At 39.1% G+C, this 17,177-nt stretch overlaps 1 protein-coding gene across 9 annotated transcripts in view; it reads right to left on the bottom strand.

Moving 5' to 3' along the window:
- The window catches only part of CEP350 (centrosomal protein 350), a 78,274-nt gene that overhangs the window by 20,399 nt on the left and 40,698 nt on the right, over nucleotides 1–17,177 (bottom strand). For all 9 annotated transcript variants that reach the window (XR_012674564.1, XM_075156837.1, XM_075156840.1 and 6 more), the window contains exons 22-30: nucleotides 15,601–15,767; nucleotides 14,868–15,064; nucleotides 14,129–14,313; nucleotides 13,141–13,228; nucleotides 12,608–12,754; nucleotides 11,843–12,000; nucleotides 4,164–4,363; nucleotides 2,364–2,575; nucleotides 977–1,121 (exon numbers count right to left, since the gene is read on the bottom strand). Coding sequence is in view for 8 of the 9 variants with exons in the window: in XM_075156837.1 (XP_075012938.1) it covers nucleotides 977–1,121; nucleotides 2,364–2,575; nucleotides 4,164–4,363; nucleotides 11,843–12,000; nucleotides 12,608–12,754; nucleotides 13,141–13,228; nucleotides 14,129–14,313; nucleotides 14,868–15,064; nucleotides 15,601–15,767 (1,499 nt within the window). In the remaining variant the exon portion in view is untranslated. The remainder of the gene's footprint in view (nucleotides 1–976; nucleotides 1,122–2,363; nucleotides 2,576–4,163; nucleotides 4,364–11,842; nucleotides 12,001–12,607; nucleotides 12,755–13,140; nucleotides 13,229–14,128; nucleotides 14,314–14,867; nucleotides 15,065–15,600; nucleotides 15,768–17,177) is intronic.

Consider the following 17,177-nt stretch of genomic DNA (forward strand, 5'->3'; position numbering starts at 1 on the left):
CAGTACATACAACAGAACCACCTAATTCTTTTTCCACTAAAGACTTATTTAGGGAATTAAAAAAAAAAACCAAGCAGGAAAATGCCATCTCATTTGATAATAAGTATTTTATGATGCTATATCAACTGCACTGTGGAATACAAGACGTTTTAGAGACTTAAATGCCCAGAAAGGTTCAAAACAGACTTCACAGATTAAGAGAGCTGATGACGGCGACCCACTGAATGGTGGCTCAGGAAGTCCTGGAACCCACATGACTAACAGACTGCGAGAGCACACCAGGGAAAGGACCGCTCTGTACCAGTTCACTTCTAATATTCTCTCCCTCAGCATTTTCTGGTAGCCACCTCGGGTACTGGATAAAAGAGCATAAAGAGTCCATATAGTAGATCTTGTATTTTATAGCTCGAAATGCAATCTTAGGCCCTATTTTACTGCATACAGTTCAAACCCTCCTCCAAAACCAAAAACGTATGTCCTGAAGTATCCATTCATTCTGCACATGCCAGTGCAGGTCCAACGGGCTCACTCATACTGCCAGTATAACAGAGCTACACTGCTTCTGGAGTCGGGTTGTGTTCAGAAGGAGAACGATCATGTTTGTATGATGCTGAGCCATATTCTGCTTTTTTACAACATGAGGGGTGGAGCAGTGTCACCTGTTAAAAGCACAGCTAACCTTGGTATTTTAAATTCTAGGACCACTTTAACTATTGACTCTTATCTTCTTCATACCTGTTTGCAGGAACCTGCACTGCTTTCTAAAAGAAGAGATAATATATAGACCATCTTACATTAGGATCTTCTTAAGCTGAAGTGATCAAATTACATCATGGGAAAATACTCCCACAAAACCCCAAACCTTGGCAATTTCCAGGAATTTCTGTCTGCCTCCCCGCATCTGTGTCTGCATTTCAAGTTTACTTGTTAAAAGCAAAAGCTTTGAAAAAGCAATTTAAACCCAAGCAGATATTACCTGACTGTGTCATAGATAAAGATTCATCAGACCAGTTGTGAGATATCTGATGAGACTTCACAGGTGAACGTAGCTGTCCTCCAGTTCTATGGCTGCCTTTGCTGGAATCTTGCTTTGATACAGATATGCTGCTTTTGGGAGGAGACTATGGGCGAAGAAAAGGACAAATAAATAATTGCTTGTAAAGCTCAGTTTGAAAGTAGGAGATCGTTGTCATCAGGAGCTTGTTACATGGAAAGAACAGCATGACTAGAGCACATCTCACAAGCAGTGGTACCTATCCAGCTATCTTAAGAAGAATTTAATGTTAGTTTGCTAGACAATAAAACAAAAATACCAAGAGCAACAATAACTGCCTGCTTACTGTGAGATTAGATTTCAGTAAACCTGCTTAGACTACTCTATTACTACCTAAGTGAACTGACGTGGCTCTGACTCACGGGTGTTCAATACAGTTTATGTAATCTTATTTGGTAACAACCACGGCAGTAAGAACCTGTACTAAATGTATCTGTGAAACCAAAAGGACCATTTCATGTAAGAGATGCAAGATGCCATTCTAAATCAGTAAAACAACAGAGCACTATTGCTCTGTAGCTAGGCAAAAAATTCTAAGAGCAAATATTCTTCCAAAATGCTCTTACTGCTGCAACATTATACCACAAACCTTTCACACACCTTGAACATAACCTCTAGCACATACTAGACATTTTAACTCGCTATCTTCTCAGCAAACTTTCCAAGAAAGTAACTGTAATAAGTCTAGATGAGCAGTTCTACCCCACAGACACTGCATTTTCTGTCTCACTGAGCACAGGGCAAAGTTATCAGAAAGAAACTTATCAAAATTACCAACCAAGTAGAAATAACAGTTGGAATAGAACAATAAGGCAGAATTAGCTAGCAAGCAGACATAATCTGAAACCCAAAGCATTATGCATGATGTTACAGCTCTCGTTCTTCATCCTATAACTATACTTTGGGATACATTACTTGCAAGTAAAGCAAAGCAGAAAAACAGAGCATAGTTTCCACGGCCTCAAAGAATTTATACAATGGTAACAAGCTAGCCTACAGCTAATTCACACTGGTAAACTGGGTCAGTGTCCCACCACTTAATACTGCATACCTACGTGACATACGCAAAACATTTTGCAAGGCTACCCACAAGTTTAAAAATATCTAACCTCTGCGCTGAAGCAATTTTTCCTCGAGACTTCAAAGAACATATCTGATCACAATGTTTATTCACAGCAATGTAAAATGGCATTGCAAACACAGAGAACAGTTTAATCTCTGCTTTGACAGCTGGGATGGCTATACTTACTACTTCTCTGATAGCCTTTTACACGTGTAAGAATATATATAGCATAAAAAGCTCACTCACAAGTTTGCCAGGTGAGGTAGAGGACTTGAACTCTTCAGAATAAACCATTTCTTCGTTAGCTGTGCTCTGATCTGGGCTTTCTAGCTGTCCATGGCCCGTAGTCTCTGATGGAACAGACTCAGCAGCTAGACTGCCAAGATCTTCTGGGATAGAGCTTTCACTGTTCAGATGAGAGCAAGAAGGCACTGGAGACTCTTCTTCACTAGCCGTTTCTGAGATCGAATAACAAGAGAAAAAAACAAAGCGCCTAAGAACTTGCACTGACTTATATGCCTTCAGAGGTACTGCTGCCTGCATATAAAGTAGTAACCGCTACCAATACATGTCAAATTGGTGTTATTTCACTCACCTAGACACCAAAGGTGGAATATTTAGCAAGAACAAGCATGTTTACCAGAGAACTATGATTTAAGACTACCAAACGTTCTTAGTGATTGCTGAATGTCTAAAATAAAGGGGTTTTCAGGATATTCTAACATTTTCCAGACAACACACTCCAAAAAGTTTATTAGGGAAACCTGTCCTTCCAGTTGACCATACACCAGCAAGAGTCACTATTAGTCTGAAGAAGTCACGGAGGAGCATATAATCTACAAGCCAGATCTTGAATTTAGAATTGATTGCTTCCTTTACAGTAGTTGCAGAAAACATTTTAATGTTATGATTTCATCATGAGTCTTTCAACTGGCAACAAGTAAAATAATAAGTTGGGTTTTCAATATTCCTGTTTACTAAATTCCGCAGGAGTCACAGCATTACTGAAGCAGCCATGGAGAACTATTCAATATTTGAGCAAAGGCTGGGGAGAGGAACTTCTGAAGCAGGGCCGTGCTCCAATGCTTACTGGTAGATACAATTAATAGAAAGCAAGTGTATTTTCTTATCTGTTGATGAGAATTCAGCATTCATGCTGAATTTTTGTTCATTGGAACTTACTGACTCATACACATATCATCTTTAAAATGTCTTACAATGCCTAAAATCCACATGACTCTTTTCAGTAACAAGTGTAGTAGGGCATAATTCTGAATTCCCTTTGCACATTCAAAGGACATTCTGCCTGCTTTCAGTGAAGTGGGGAAAAAAGGAAAATTGATTATTTCTAGAACAATACCTGAAGTTTCATTATTTTCTCCCACTGCAATCCAGTTCCCTGTGCTTCATAATGAAAGTATGGGCCGCTTAAGACAGACCAGTAAAGCTGTAGCTCCCAAAATCTGGGAACTTATTTTTCCTCACAATAGCATCGTTCACACCAATTACATACTAGCAGTTGCAGATTTGAAACAGTTATACTGCATTAACAACAGAGGGAAGAAAAAAATGCTTTCAATTTTTTGAAAACACAGACAAGGGGGAAGTAGCCCCTGATAAGAGCCATCCTCACCAACAGTAATAAGGCTAACAGGGTAGACACTCCAACAGCACTACAGAGGAAAATGGTTTTAATGGGCTAAGTTCGGCAGATGATCAGCAAAAGACCATGCAGTATTTCTGTTTTGAAAGACAGCGATATAGTTTAAATTCTTTGTAGAAACGTCTGATAGGCCTACGCTGCACTGTTCACTTGAGAAGATACACAGCAAAGGAAGAATACACATTTAACGAAGGTGTAAAATAGGGCTAAAAGAACAAGGCAACAGAAGGCAGAGTGCAGAAATCGAGATTCTAAGAGTGTCCAGAGAAGAATAACCACCACCAAAACATCAAAAAAGGAAGCAAGTGCAAAGCTAAGCAATCATTGTGTCAAATTATGCTTTACTCTTGTCATTTGCATCACTTCCCCACTCTTCGTATTACCTTTGGGCTCAGTTCTCTGATCCCCCAGGTCTTTCTTGGCTATTTTGGTTTTGAGCAGCTCTTTGTCCCAGGCAGCTAGAGCCTGCTTTTCCATCCGCCGTATTTCTGCTTCCTCTGCATCCAGGCGGCGTTTCCACTCCAACAATTCTTCAGCATGTTGTCGACGCTGCATCAGCTTCTGTTCTCGCTTAGTTAGGAACCTGACAGACAGAGCAGAAGACAATGGGAAAAAAGCCAACCACACTCAAAGGTCCCGATATCCAGATGCTCTATTGCCATGATTTCCAGAATTATAGCTGTTCAAATTGTTTTCTAGGATAATATCCACACTAACTACTATTTCCTAAACTTCTGATGTGCTGCTGAAAAAAACTAAAGAAGTAGACAAGAGTTTTTTTTCTTTGCAGTAAGTAAAGTCTGCAACATACTGTAAACACGCTGCTTACATTTGAAAGGTCTTCAAAGTCATTAAAAGTGCTACTAACTATTCACTAAAATGAAAAGGATAAGTTCCCAATTGCAGGACGCGAAAAGTACCTGTGGTATTAAACTGGAACCCTCAAGAAAGCAGTTCGAAAAATGAACCTTTCTTTTTCCTAATCCCAATGACAGAAAAACTGTAACCCCAGCTGCCCCACAGTTCTTTCCAAATACATAATTATGAGAAGTTGATTCTGTATTAATAGTTCTCCTGAATTACTGGAACTTTTATCCTTCTTCCTTTAAGCATCATCTCTATGGATTGCCACACTTGGAATGTTAATTGTCAGCTGACAGCATCAAGAGAATAAGGGTGCAGGACTGTTTTTCCCAGCTACTAACAGATCTGGCTGCTAATTTAAGAGTAGATAAAAAGTAAATCTCATGCAGAAAACTGGCAATTTTTTTTTCTTTCTGATAAAGATTTTTTAAGTGATCCATGAAACCTCAGAAATGGGAAAATTCTTAGAAAACTTCATAGGTATGAATAGGTCTATGTGTATATACTAGTTCTCTTTGCCAGTTCTTGAACAACAGTATCTCTGGTCTTATTTCTAAATATTGAAGTAACCAAGACCATAGCATTTAACCTTTAAGAAAGTAAATGGAAGCAAGTTCAACATCAATTGCACACACTTCCTCTGACATGCCAAGTCTAGAGAAGAGTGTACATCAATCCATTCACCTCCCACACTGAAATTTTTAAGATGTCACAGAATCAATCTGTAGACGATACATGGTTTGCCTGCTAGAGCGAGAGTTCGTCATTGGTACAGAAGGTGTGGTGCCTAAAAAGGCAGTCTTCAAAGACTTGTGATATTTTGCTTTGCAAATGCCTTTATAATTTGTAATTTTCAAGCCATCCCAAACACTTAGCATCAAAGTTTTTAAGCTGCAAAGCAGATAATAATTTCACTTGTGCTTTTTAATCTCTCGTATTTCAAAGAACCCTTTTATTTACAGAGACTGGAATGACCAACTGCCTAATCTGCAGGTCTCGCCTGCTAAGGGACATTTCTTGTTTGCTCACTTAGCATTCAGTCTGCTCCCTGGAAAAGTGAGCTGGCAGTTGATCAGAAAGGTTAAGATTCAGATTAGTCCTTCTCTAAGACAGATTCAGATAAGGTGGACAAGATATGTTGTGACGATAAAAGTTTCAGAAGCCAGTAAGTCATGCCCACAATCTTCTTTCCTATGGTGAAACAAAAGCAGGTGAAAAATAGAAGCATCTCAGAGTCTCTGGAACACCTGCCACCTTCAAGCTGACAGATTCCATGATTTTGTGCATTACTTCATCACTTTCTATAGACAAACATCAAACATCGTCTGCTCTTAGGCAAAACCGACAGATTAATATTATTAAGAAACTAGACTACCAACAGTAATTGCATTACAAGCATGACATGGACAGTCATGCTTACATTGTGTCTTTCAGAAGCATCATCAGATTTATCAACCCTTACTTTCAGATACACATCGGTTCCAATTAGTCTGGCAGATCATGTATTTGGAACTCGTTATGGAGGTCATTACTACAATGATCTCAATGCAAAAGGCAACTTTTTCTTCTTCCTTCACCTGCTGTTTGATTTCATCAGAATGTCTGGATTGTCACAGTTTACTGGATCTTGAGGGAGGCAAGTCCAGTTGAAATAAAATGCAAGAGAAAGGCTGAAATAAATGGATTCAAAAGAGCAGAACTCCTTAAAAGCAGATGTCAAATGAATTAACCCAGAAGACCGCAAACAAGAGGAGAATTAACTAAATGACCATGAAACTAACGACCACACAAAGACTACTTAATGAGAAAGGAAAAAAAATCCCAAAAAGTGATGGGAGAGAAAGAGGGTTCCAACATTCAACCTACAGGAAGAGGAGGATTAAAGCAACGGACTAAGATGCGGACCCTTTTATAACCCTGGGGTTTAAAAGGTCAGAGCCACAAGGTAGCCACACACTGCCTTAATATTTACTACAGTCTAGAGGGTTCCAGTTGCAACACCTAGGGTACACATTTATCCTTAAAAGCAGGGGCACCTTCACAGAAAAAAAAATGCAAAACCACATCTGGCATCTACGAAACTGGAAATCTGGGGGAGCAAAGAGGAAGCAGCAGCACTCAGATTACACCAGCATGATTTCAAAGTCTAACTATTTCTATGGTGCTACCATCACGCATTTTATCCATCCATTCCAATAACCTGGAAGCATTAACCTGGTGCTCTAACCTGTACCTGTACATTTATAACCAACGTATACTGACTTTAAGCCCAAAGTAGACAGTTTCAGTAGCTATTCTGAAGTAGTAACCAGACAGTGGGAGCAAAGTGGACTGTCTGTCTGCCACTCGGAACACAGCAGGAATAAGAAATTGGAATCATAGAATACTTTGGGTTGGAAGATCATCTAGTCCAATCCCCCTATCATGGGCTGGGACACCTTTCCCTAGACCAGGTTGTTCAAAGCCCCATCCAGCCTGACGTTGAACACTTCCAGGGATGGGGCATCCACAACTTCTCTGGGCAACCTGTTCCAGTGTCTCACCACCCTCATCATAAAAAACTTCTTCTTTATATTTAATCTAGATCTACCCTCTCTTAGTCTAAAACCGTTACCCCTTGTCTTATCGCTACAGGCCCTGGTAAAAAGTCTCTTTCCATTTTTCTTATAAGCCCACTTTATATAATAAAAAGCCGCAATAAGGTCTCCCCAGAGCCTTCTCTTCTCCAGGCTGAACAATCCCAAGTCTCTCAGCCTTTTTTTCATAGGCGAGGTGTTCCATCCCTCTGATCATTTTTGTGGCCCTCCTCTGGACTCACTCTAACAGTTCCATGCCCTTCTCATACCCCAGAACTGGACGCAGTACTCCAGATTGGGTCTCGTGAGAGCAGAGTAGAGGGGGAGCATCCCCTCCCTTGGCCTGCTGACCACACTTCTCTGATGCAGCCCAGGATACGGTTGGCTTTCTGGGCTGCAAGTGCACATTGCGAGCTCATATCCAATTTTTTGTCCACCAGCAGCCCCCAATCCTTCTCTGCAGGGCTGCTCTCAACCCATTCATCCCTCAGTCTATATTGATACTGGGGATTGCCCTCACCCAGGTGCAGGACCTTGCACTTGGCCTTGTTGACCTTCACGAAGTTCACACTGGCCCACTCCTCAAGCCTGTCAAGGTCTCTCTGGATGGCATCCCGTCCCTCTAGTGAATCAACTGCACCACTCAGCTCGGTGTCATCCACAAACTTGCTGAGGGTGCACCCAATCCCACTGTCTATGTCATTAATAAAGATCTGGAAACAGGGAGGAAAGTGTCAAAAATGTTCACTGATGCAGAACCTCTTGACTGTCTAGGACTGAACAGAGCATGCTCTATCAAAGAGTCTATCACTTGAGAAAGATACAGTTACCTGACCAATTGGTTGTAGATATACAGCTGGAATTTGGGGTGGAGGTTGGGAAAACAGACACTGAGAGAGGCCCAGTGGTGAGACGTAAAGACAGAGAAGAAGTAGTGAACAGGAGAGCAGTGTCTACAAAATAAGGAGGAAGAGTTTAAAACTCAGATAGCAAAAAAGGCAGAAAGAACGAGAAAAGGATAGCATCTAGCAAAGAACTTTAAAATTAATTGCATTTAACATTGTATAGTTATTACCCAACATCTGAAGTAGAAAAACTATACACTGTTATGCAGAAGGTAATAGCACACATACACTTACAACACTTCAATTTCCGTAAATTAAAGGCAAGCTACTTTCACACTGCTATATTTTTCTTTAAATTTTAGAAAGAGTTTTATTACTTTGATGCAGACTTCCACATGCACTGGTTAACCTATCTCAACCTGATCTTTTTACAACTCCTGCTATTCTAACTGTTGATAGAGTATATTATTAGCATTAAATAGCATGCTGGTTTTGTGATATGCACAACTTTGCTAGTCTGAAACTTTAAACACATTTTCATTCACCTGGCGAAACCCCAGTAAAATTACTTCTCCAAAGGTAAGCACCAGTGAAAGGGCAAAAAAAAAGAGATTAAATAATGTATTTTTAAAACATGAGCAATTCCAGGAAAAGTCTGAGATATACCTGTAATTCAACTTCTAGCTGCTATTTTGGTTTTTTTTTGCAACAAAGAGCAGATTTGGTCTCAGAGTACTCATATATTGCCTCTTTCATTTGAAGTACTAACTGCAGAAAGATAATGCCTATCGTTTTAAAAAAATCTACAGAAACTTACAGCTGTGCTTAAAATGGTATTTCCTAATGAATTACCATTTTAAGCTAATTCCTAATGAATTATCAAATTATCGCATTTATAGAAAAATACCATGCTCCATATACCTCTATCAACTACAATGCAAGGTAAGAAGCGTATTAAGGAAAAGCAAAAGAAAATGAGCATTTAATCAGTTCTTCTATTGCACAGATTATCATTAAAGTTGCATATGCAAGGAAAGCAAGGGGGAAGTGGTTAATTCTCTTTGACAGAGCATGCTCCTGTTCACATGCAGGCTACACAGATTGATCAATTAAAATTAAAACAGAACTATTCTTTCATTCCCCTTTTAGCAGCAGAGAAATATTAAAGCTACCTCATAAGTAAAAAAGCCAAAGGATTTTCACTTTGCTATGGAGTATAGCAAATCCAGCATAGCAGGGTTTCCCAGTTCCTTACTCTAGATCCTTTGTATTTGTCATTCAGCTTCTTTCGTTTTGCAGTATCTCACAATCTGATTGATTCCCTTCAAACAGCCGCTTCCTACCATTACACCCTGAACCAAACGCCTTACTCTATTATGTTAATATTATTCTTATGTGTTTACAAATAAGGACATTAAAAAAAAGTTTTCAAGTTGGCACTGTTTTTCAATCAACAAACACACTGCTATCACGATCAAAATACCTGCAAAAGGTGTGCATAAGCTATACAATTAGTAAGATCGAGTTCTAGAGAATCATTTGTTTACACAAAATACTCCTTCCTTTAAACATATATAGCAACCCAAGATAAAACCATAAAAACAAAAATACATGACCACATACATTACATCACACACAATTTCCACTTGTTCCTCCTAAAAGCAATTGTTTCAGCTCAAATCCTGCTATCCACCTTTTGAAAAGTATTCTCCAGGTAAGCAATATTTTGGACTGACAACTAAAACATCTTTAAGGGTAAACATACTTTGTATCTACTACTATCCCTTGTAATAGTAAGAACAATTATTTTTTAATATGTAATTCTTTCTATAATCATAAGTGTTGCTTAGAAATGAAGGCACTTTGAAAAAGTAAGGTTTCAAAACCAATATTCAAAGCCAAAAACACTACTTTGTAAAAAAGCATAGGAAGACTTGAATATAAAAGTGTATTTGTCATCTCTTATAGTATTAATCCAGTATTAATACAATCTCAAAATTCGTAAGCTGTGACTTGGTTTTGTAACACTGTATCACCGTTTGAAATTTTGTATGCTAAATCTAGGGTGGAAAAAATACGATAAAGACCTTCTTTTTAACAAAAAAAATAGGACCAGAAGAAAAATCTTGTTTTCTTGAAACCCCAGAAGTCAACATGGCCTACAGACAACATCCTTTTCAAGTTCCCATCTTAAGTCAACCTCAAAACATGCTTCGAGAAAGAGTTTGCTGCTATAATGATGGGGTGGTTTTCACATAACTTTGAATGCCAAGAGTTTAGTTTTGGTAATATGACACTTGAGAAACTTGAAATCATTTGTGATTTTGGCTGTTCAGTTTACCAGATTCTACCAGAAGAGTATGAATAAAATAGCAATCGATTCAGGCTAGAACATGAAGACCATGTAACTAGAACATGTTTTTGGGTTTTGTCCTACTTACACCAAATCCTCACTTACTACTACTGTTTTTTATCTTCATCATATACAAATACATGCAAGTGTGGCAAATGTGCTTCTCAAATGATTACAAGCAAATAAGGTGCTAAGGAGTCACAGACACCTTGCCTTTACAAATGGCAGTGCTTGCTTTTTGATGTTTTATCCAGCTGTGTTAGGAGTCTCAAGAGAGAAAACATTACAAAGATCACCCATATGGACTAAAATATAGTGACCTCCCTTGGTTATAAGTTCAAAAAAATGGTTTAAGCAAAGCCTATTCCTTGTGGCAACTGGCAGAGGCCAGACTTTGAATGGGTTAGTCTCAAATAAGAATTTAAGGCTTCAAACTAATGAGCACATGCTGGTAAAGCATTTGGGATGTTTAGTGCAGACAAAGTAATTCCTACACTGAAAAAATGCAGAAACAATTTTTGATTCAAAACAATTTAACAGGTGAAATCAACAGATTCAGTCTTAGATTTCAGACCCAAAAACTGCACATATACTTCCGTTATTTTCTCTGTAGACTAACAACCGTTTTCAACATTTTTCCAACCTGTGGACCACATACGAGGAAAAGAAAGGTCTTATTAACTGCCTGTCTTCTCAATCACACACATACCACCTCCATTAGTTAAGAAAATACTTACAGAATTCATCCCTAGCAACTAGAATTGAAATTCAGCAGCTGGATAATAAGGTAGAAATCACGTGCCCAACAAGCTCACTGACTTTCTGTGAGCCAGATCTCAAACTCAGTTACTAGTTTTTGCATAAGACTATTGCTATTTATAACTTATGCTTCAATCCAAGATAAAAATTGGTACTGTAATTTCAGAGCCTCACTCCCTATATTTGTTCCCTTTAAAATAAAAGGGGAGATACAAAATACAGGCACCACTTTGACCAATTGACTTCGGGTCTCTCTTTGCAAGAGAAACTCTGACAAGATGTACCATCAAGCTGGAGCCCGTCCAAATTCCTTGTATGCGCAAACATCAAAATCTCTTAAGTTGATGTGCTTTTACCGACTATCAAGTACAAAGAATGTTAAAACCAATCTTCTACAATAAAACCTTGACCACACGGTCTGCCAACTAACAATGTTTGAATTTCAGTATTCATGCAAGAATTGTAGCCTTTAAAATATTATATTCAAAGATTAATATAGTTCTATTAATGCTTCCCATCAGCTCTTTTTCAGGCAAATCAGATCAAAGTACGTGATATCAATACCTCTGTAATTTTTCTGATGGCCATTTTCAGTGTGGATAGTGGCCAAACCAACTTGTTCTGTTAAAATAGTAAACTTTTGTATAAGAAAAAAAAATAGTTACTTTTCATCCATTCTGCTGCGCATTTTTTTAAGTTTCTGCATAATGCTACTAGTCTCACTGCTGGAGATTGAGATTGGGGAAGGGCTGCGTGTTTCTGCATCAGTTGGAAGTGGGCTAGAACCATTGCTCTGCTTGATGTCATCCTCACTGTGAAGTTCCTGCAATTAAGCGTTTAAAAAAAAAAAAATCAACATTGAAAGTAGGAAAAGTTATTCTACCACCTTTTTAAAAATTGTGTTAATTTAGGTTATTTCTCCTGAGAGTACATCAAAGACTACTTCAGATAAGTCTGTCCACCTGCAGATTTAACTTCATTTTCCAACTTCATTTTTATTTGACACAAAGTTTTTAGTACACCCTTTTTCTCCATAACTTTTCTCCCCTAACTGTATCTAGGAAAAAAACCACCATAATTCAGTTACCCAAACAGGAAACCAATCCTTTCTATACTACTATTATTAAACTTGAGTCTCCTCAAAATTTTGTAAGGAGGCAGACAGTTATCAAAATCCCATCTTGCTATCTCATAAAGCAGATGGAAGAAACTTAGTGTTTATAACTTCTCCAAATGCATTTCCATAAATAATGCCTTAAAGAAATTAAACATAAAATTGCTGAGATGAAGAGGATGAGACCATTTGAAGCAGACAAAACTTCCAAGTGATAGGTCCAATTTAGTAGCTTTCCATTCCTATAAACACTAAAGTCAAATACCAGCTGCACGACCAAAGAGGGAAGACTCCAGCTTCTGTACGGAACACTTACCAGCTTGTTTTCTCCTGCAGACTTTAGTTTTTCCTGCAGTTTCATTGTAGTCTGACGGATTCGTTCTATTTCCGCCTGCTGTTTAAGGATCAGTTGTCTCTCCTTCCGAGCAGCCTTGTTAGCCTCTTGAAGACGCTTAATTTCTGCCTTTTAGGAATAAAAGATTAAGCATAAGAACTGTGACAGACAGCTCTCAAGAACACATTCTAAAGCTGCCACAGTGTCCATGCTACGGGTTTAAAAAGACTGAAATTACATGATGAAGTAACTAGCCCGAACTTCAGCAGCAAAGAACAGATCAATTAAAACATCTAAGTCTCAACCAGTGAGACTACTGATACAGAAGGACCCTTTTAAACAATGTGTTAAATATTACCGAAATGCAAATAAAACTTATTGGTAAGAAATACTGCTAGTTTCCTATCTAAAAACCCGGTATGGAGTTTTCTCAATTCTTAACTTTTACAGTGTCTGAAACATTTAATGGCTAACACAGAGGTTTCCACAGGATTCTCCTAGAGGGCAGCAGTTACCTTTTCCTGCTGTAATCTCAGCAGCAGACCACGCTGCCTCTTTCGAATAGGAGGCATTTTATCATCCTCTCCCTTGTCTCGCAAATGCCTGCAAATAGATTGGAAGAAAGGATGAAATAAAAAAAAAGTGCACAACAATGAGCCTTTTACTCTTTAAAGAAAAAAAAAGTTCACTTCTCCTAACCTGCAGAAGATGCCTTTACTTAATCATTGCCATTCTCTATAGTGGAATATTTTGTACTGTTTAGTCAAAGACACACACATTTAAAAGGCCAGTGCAGTAATACAAGATCTCACATGAATGGGCAGAAGTTCTGCAGAGGGAGCACGCTCACCATTTGATAAAGATAAAAGAAAGGACACTTAGGTCACTAGCTCACAATCCTTTATCAAACCCACAATGATAAGCAGTTGGAAGAAAATGCCTGGTGAACAATGCAGAGAGTGACCATGGAAAAGTATTATTGATTAAATCTGGCCACCACTGTTCAGTAGTATCACTAGGTACTTCAACTGGCATTCCAGGATAAAGCATATGTTAGGTTGGACACAAATCGTTAAGGACAACACGTATCCAGATTCACAAAATTTGGCCTGAGTCAACTAAAATGTCCTCAGATAGACATCAAGCAAATAAAGTTCTAACTATTTGACAGTTTTATACATTCTTGAATTAAGACTTGTAGAGTAATGGTTGGGAACTACCTTCCCTGACTGACAACAAACATCTGATGTTCTACTGTTTCAATGAAATTCTCTTTTATCAAACCACATTCTATGTAAACATCAAAGCACACTTACAAACTGGGTTCTGTTCCTTCCAAGTGACAGTAACATTTGTATAGATTACTGATGTCAGAAGATTAGTTCAATCATTGATACTTAATAAGGAAGGGGTGGGGTGGAAGCAAAATCTTACAAAAAAAGTTCAAGCAGAAGTACAAGAAAATGGTCAGTCAGCAACAGTGTATATTCAGAGCAGCCTTACTTCTTCTGGTGTTCCAGCCAAGCTAATTCAGCCTTGGTTTTCTCTTTCAGAGCCTTCTCCCGGAGCCGAAGCAGTGAGGACTGATGAGCTGCTCGCATTTCCTCCTCTTTCATGTACTGTCTTACCATCTCCATGGTAAATTTAGAGAAACTATCTTGCCCCCCTGAGAATGGCATGCTTAGCTCCTAGAAGGCAAGACAAATTTGGCATCATCTGATAACACAGAAATTCCACGGCTTTTTTCAATCACAAAGTGTGTGTGCATACACAGATACACACACACACACAAAAACAGATGTAAGAAGGGAATCTATTTTTTCTTTGAGCTTTGTGCAGACCAACTTTTTCTGCCCTGGGCTGCATGACAGTTTTGGGACATTCCCTCTTGGGCCAGAGAGATGAAGCATCCTCTTGTACTTCCTAGCTGTGCATAGGCATAGTAGGAAGACTTAATCCACTGGGCTTTTATAACCTACCTCAAAAAGTCACTCCTCTTCTCCAAAGCCACAAGAGAACAGGTAGAGGCCTGGATGGACTGTTCCGTAAGTCATTGCACTTGTACAACAGTGACATTCAGCATGATTCATACAACTCTATGTTTTGAGACGCTCAAAGAACCACAGGGAGGAAAAAAAAACCCTAAAGTTTGCAAACACAACTGAGAATGGCTCCCTTGAAGCTCATCAGCTTAACCATTTCAGTTCAGTTAATTTACCTTAACTATGGTTGCTGGACCTACCTTGATAGACGACAGAGCTGTTTTTTCTGGGGACACTTCCTCATCAGAATCATCACGATTACCCCGTTTCTTCTCCAAGTTATTTCTGCGATGACTCTCAGAGGGCAACAAAGACCGAAAAGACTTTTCCTCAATCTCATCCTCTGTCATGGACTCATCGAATTTCAGGGAATACTCTGTTGCAACAGAAGCGGAATCTGAGGGAGAAATCGGGGAAGTGGCTTTACGCTCAGGTATGTACCATGAATGCAGTTTTACTCTACCTCATCTCAGTAAAGTTAGGGGGGCAGGAAAGACAGGGAGATAACTACTCTAATATAGAAAAATGGGTGTTTAGAAAAGAGTGACCTTGAGTTAGAGGACATAATGAAATACTGTTATCTAGCTTCAAAAGACCTAACAGATTTCTGTACACAGGTATAAACACATTTCTGGGGCTGCTGAAACATTTGGTATTCAGCCTGCATATCAGCAAGTGAACATCTGGCTACAGCTAGCACAGCAGAAAGTAGAATAGCCCACAGACTCCATCACTCTGATGTGCAGAATTTCAAAGGTTCCCATCTCACTGTGCCGTCCTGTGTTACCTCTTAAGAGGCTACCAATTCACCTGGGGCTCAGCTTTCTTCACACATATTCCCTCATTTATTTCAGAAGCTAATTCTGAAACAGCACCCCCTGCCCTCCCCCCTTACCATCTTCAGATTCATCACATACAAACAATACAGCTAACCTTTTTCGTCTGGCAGTGATAAAATACTATCACTCGGCAAAGAATCATCCACACCAGTATGAGCCTGCTCTTCAATACTGCTAGTTATCTTTTCACGACGGGAAAGCTTTTTCTCATTCTCCTTAGAAGATGGAACTGAAGGACTCTCTTGGCGGCTGCTGGTACTACTGTGTTATCAAGAGATAATTTTTCTTTAAAATTACTTTGCACATTTAAAAATATTTATATTACATTACTACTGTACATACCATGATTAACATCCCAGCAATAATCGACATGCAGAGGGTTTGGTTTTGTTTTTAAAATGCAGCTTGGCCACTTTAAAATTCCAAGCCTCATCAAGCTGCTGACTGACTTGGAACTTGTAAGTTTTATTCTACCTTAGAATGTAAGTGGTTTGTAGGTATGCACACCCGCTACCTGGCACTAAGTATTGATGATAAACCATGGCAAACACCTCTCCTTACAGTTTTTAAAAGGATGAGCGAGATAGCAATACTGTTTTAAATTAGAAGAACTATAGAGGACAAAATCATTCCAGTTGGTCAAGATCAGAGAAGGGCTGTGAGAAACTTCACGGGACCCAACTAGATCAGGTAAGCGAACAGGAAACAAAAAGCTAAAATCCAGTATTAAACACAGGCAAGATACTGAAAAGTAACACCAGAAATGAGTCAAATCTAAATCTCAGGCAAGCAGCACTCCAGGCACTTAATGAAAAATCTCAAGCCAATGCAGAGCAGCAGTGAAAACAAAAACCCTAACAAAATGCCAGATACACAGAGAACAGAGTAGAAAGTAATACACATTACAGAGCAGGCAGTTCTACAGGTCCCTGCACTGCATTTTCAGAACATATGCTCCAGTCTATGTTCTCGTCCATTTCAAAAACACACAGAGCAAAATGAGAAGGGCACAGAATGCAAATATTTAGGACAGGGAAAAAGACTCAGATAAACAAAGTGACTTTTAGGTTACAAAGGTGACGCAGTAGAAGTATGCAAGTAGGCCACAGCACAGGAATCTGAATAATCTCAGCTTAACAGTTTCTGAAGGTATTTCATCCAACCAAAGTCAAGGCCACATCCAAGTTCTGAACATCTGCAAGAACAGAGAGGATCCCACAACCTCCCTGCACCCTTATTCCAGTGTTTGACCACTCTCACAGAGAGCATTTTTTTTCCCCCAATGATTTTCCCCTTTCTGGAATGTCACCATTGCCTTTTGTCATCTCACTGTGCACCTCCAAGAAGAGTCTAGCCTCACGTTCCCTAAAAACTCACCTTTAGAATACTGCAACTAGATCCTTGTCCCCTTAGCCTTCTCTTTTCTAGGTTAAGTTAGCTCAGTTCCTTCAGCCTCTCTTTTACATCACGTACTCCACCTCCTAACCATCTTGGTGGTTCACCACTAGACTTGCGTCAGTATGTTAATGTCTTCTCTTTACAGAGGAGCCCGAAACCGGACACTGTATTTCAGATACAGTCTCACAAGAGCTGAACAGAGGGGAATAACCATTTCCCTTCACCTGCTTGCTAGACTCTTGCTAATTCAGCTGAATGAGAAAGCAGATGTGG

The sequence above is a fragment of the Calonectris borealis genome, chromosome 8 (genome assembly GCF_964195595.1).
Source record: "Calonectris borealis chromosome 8, bCalBor7.hap1.2, whole genome shotgun sequence".
NCBI classification, from domain to species: domain Eukaryota; kingdom Metazoa; phylum Chordata; class Aves; order Procellariiformes; family Procellariidae; genus Calonectris; species Calonectris borealis.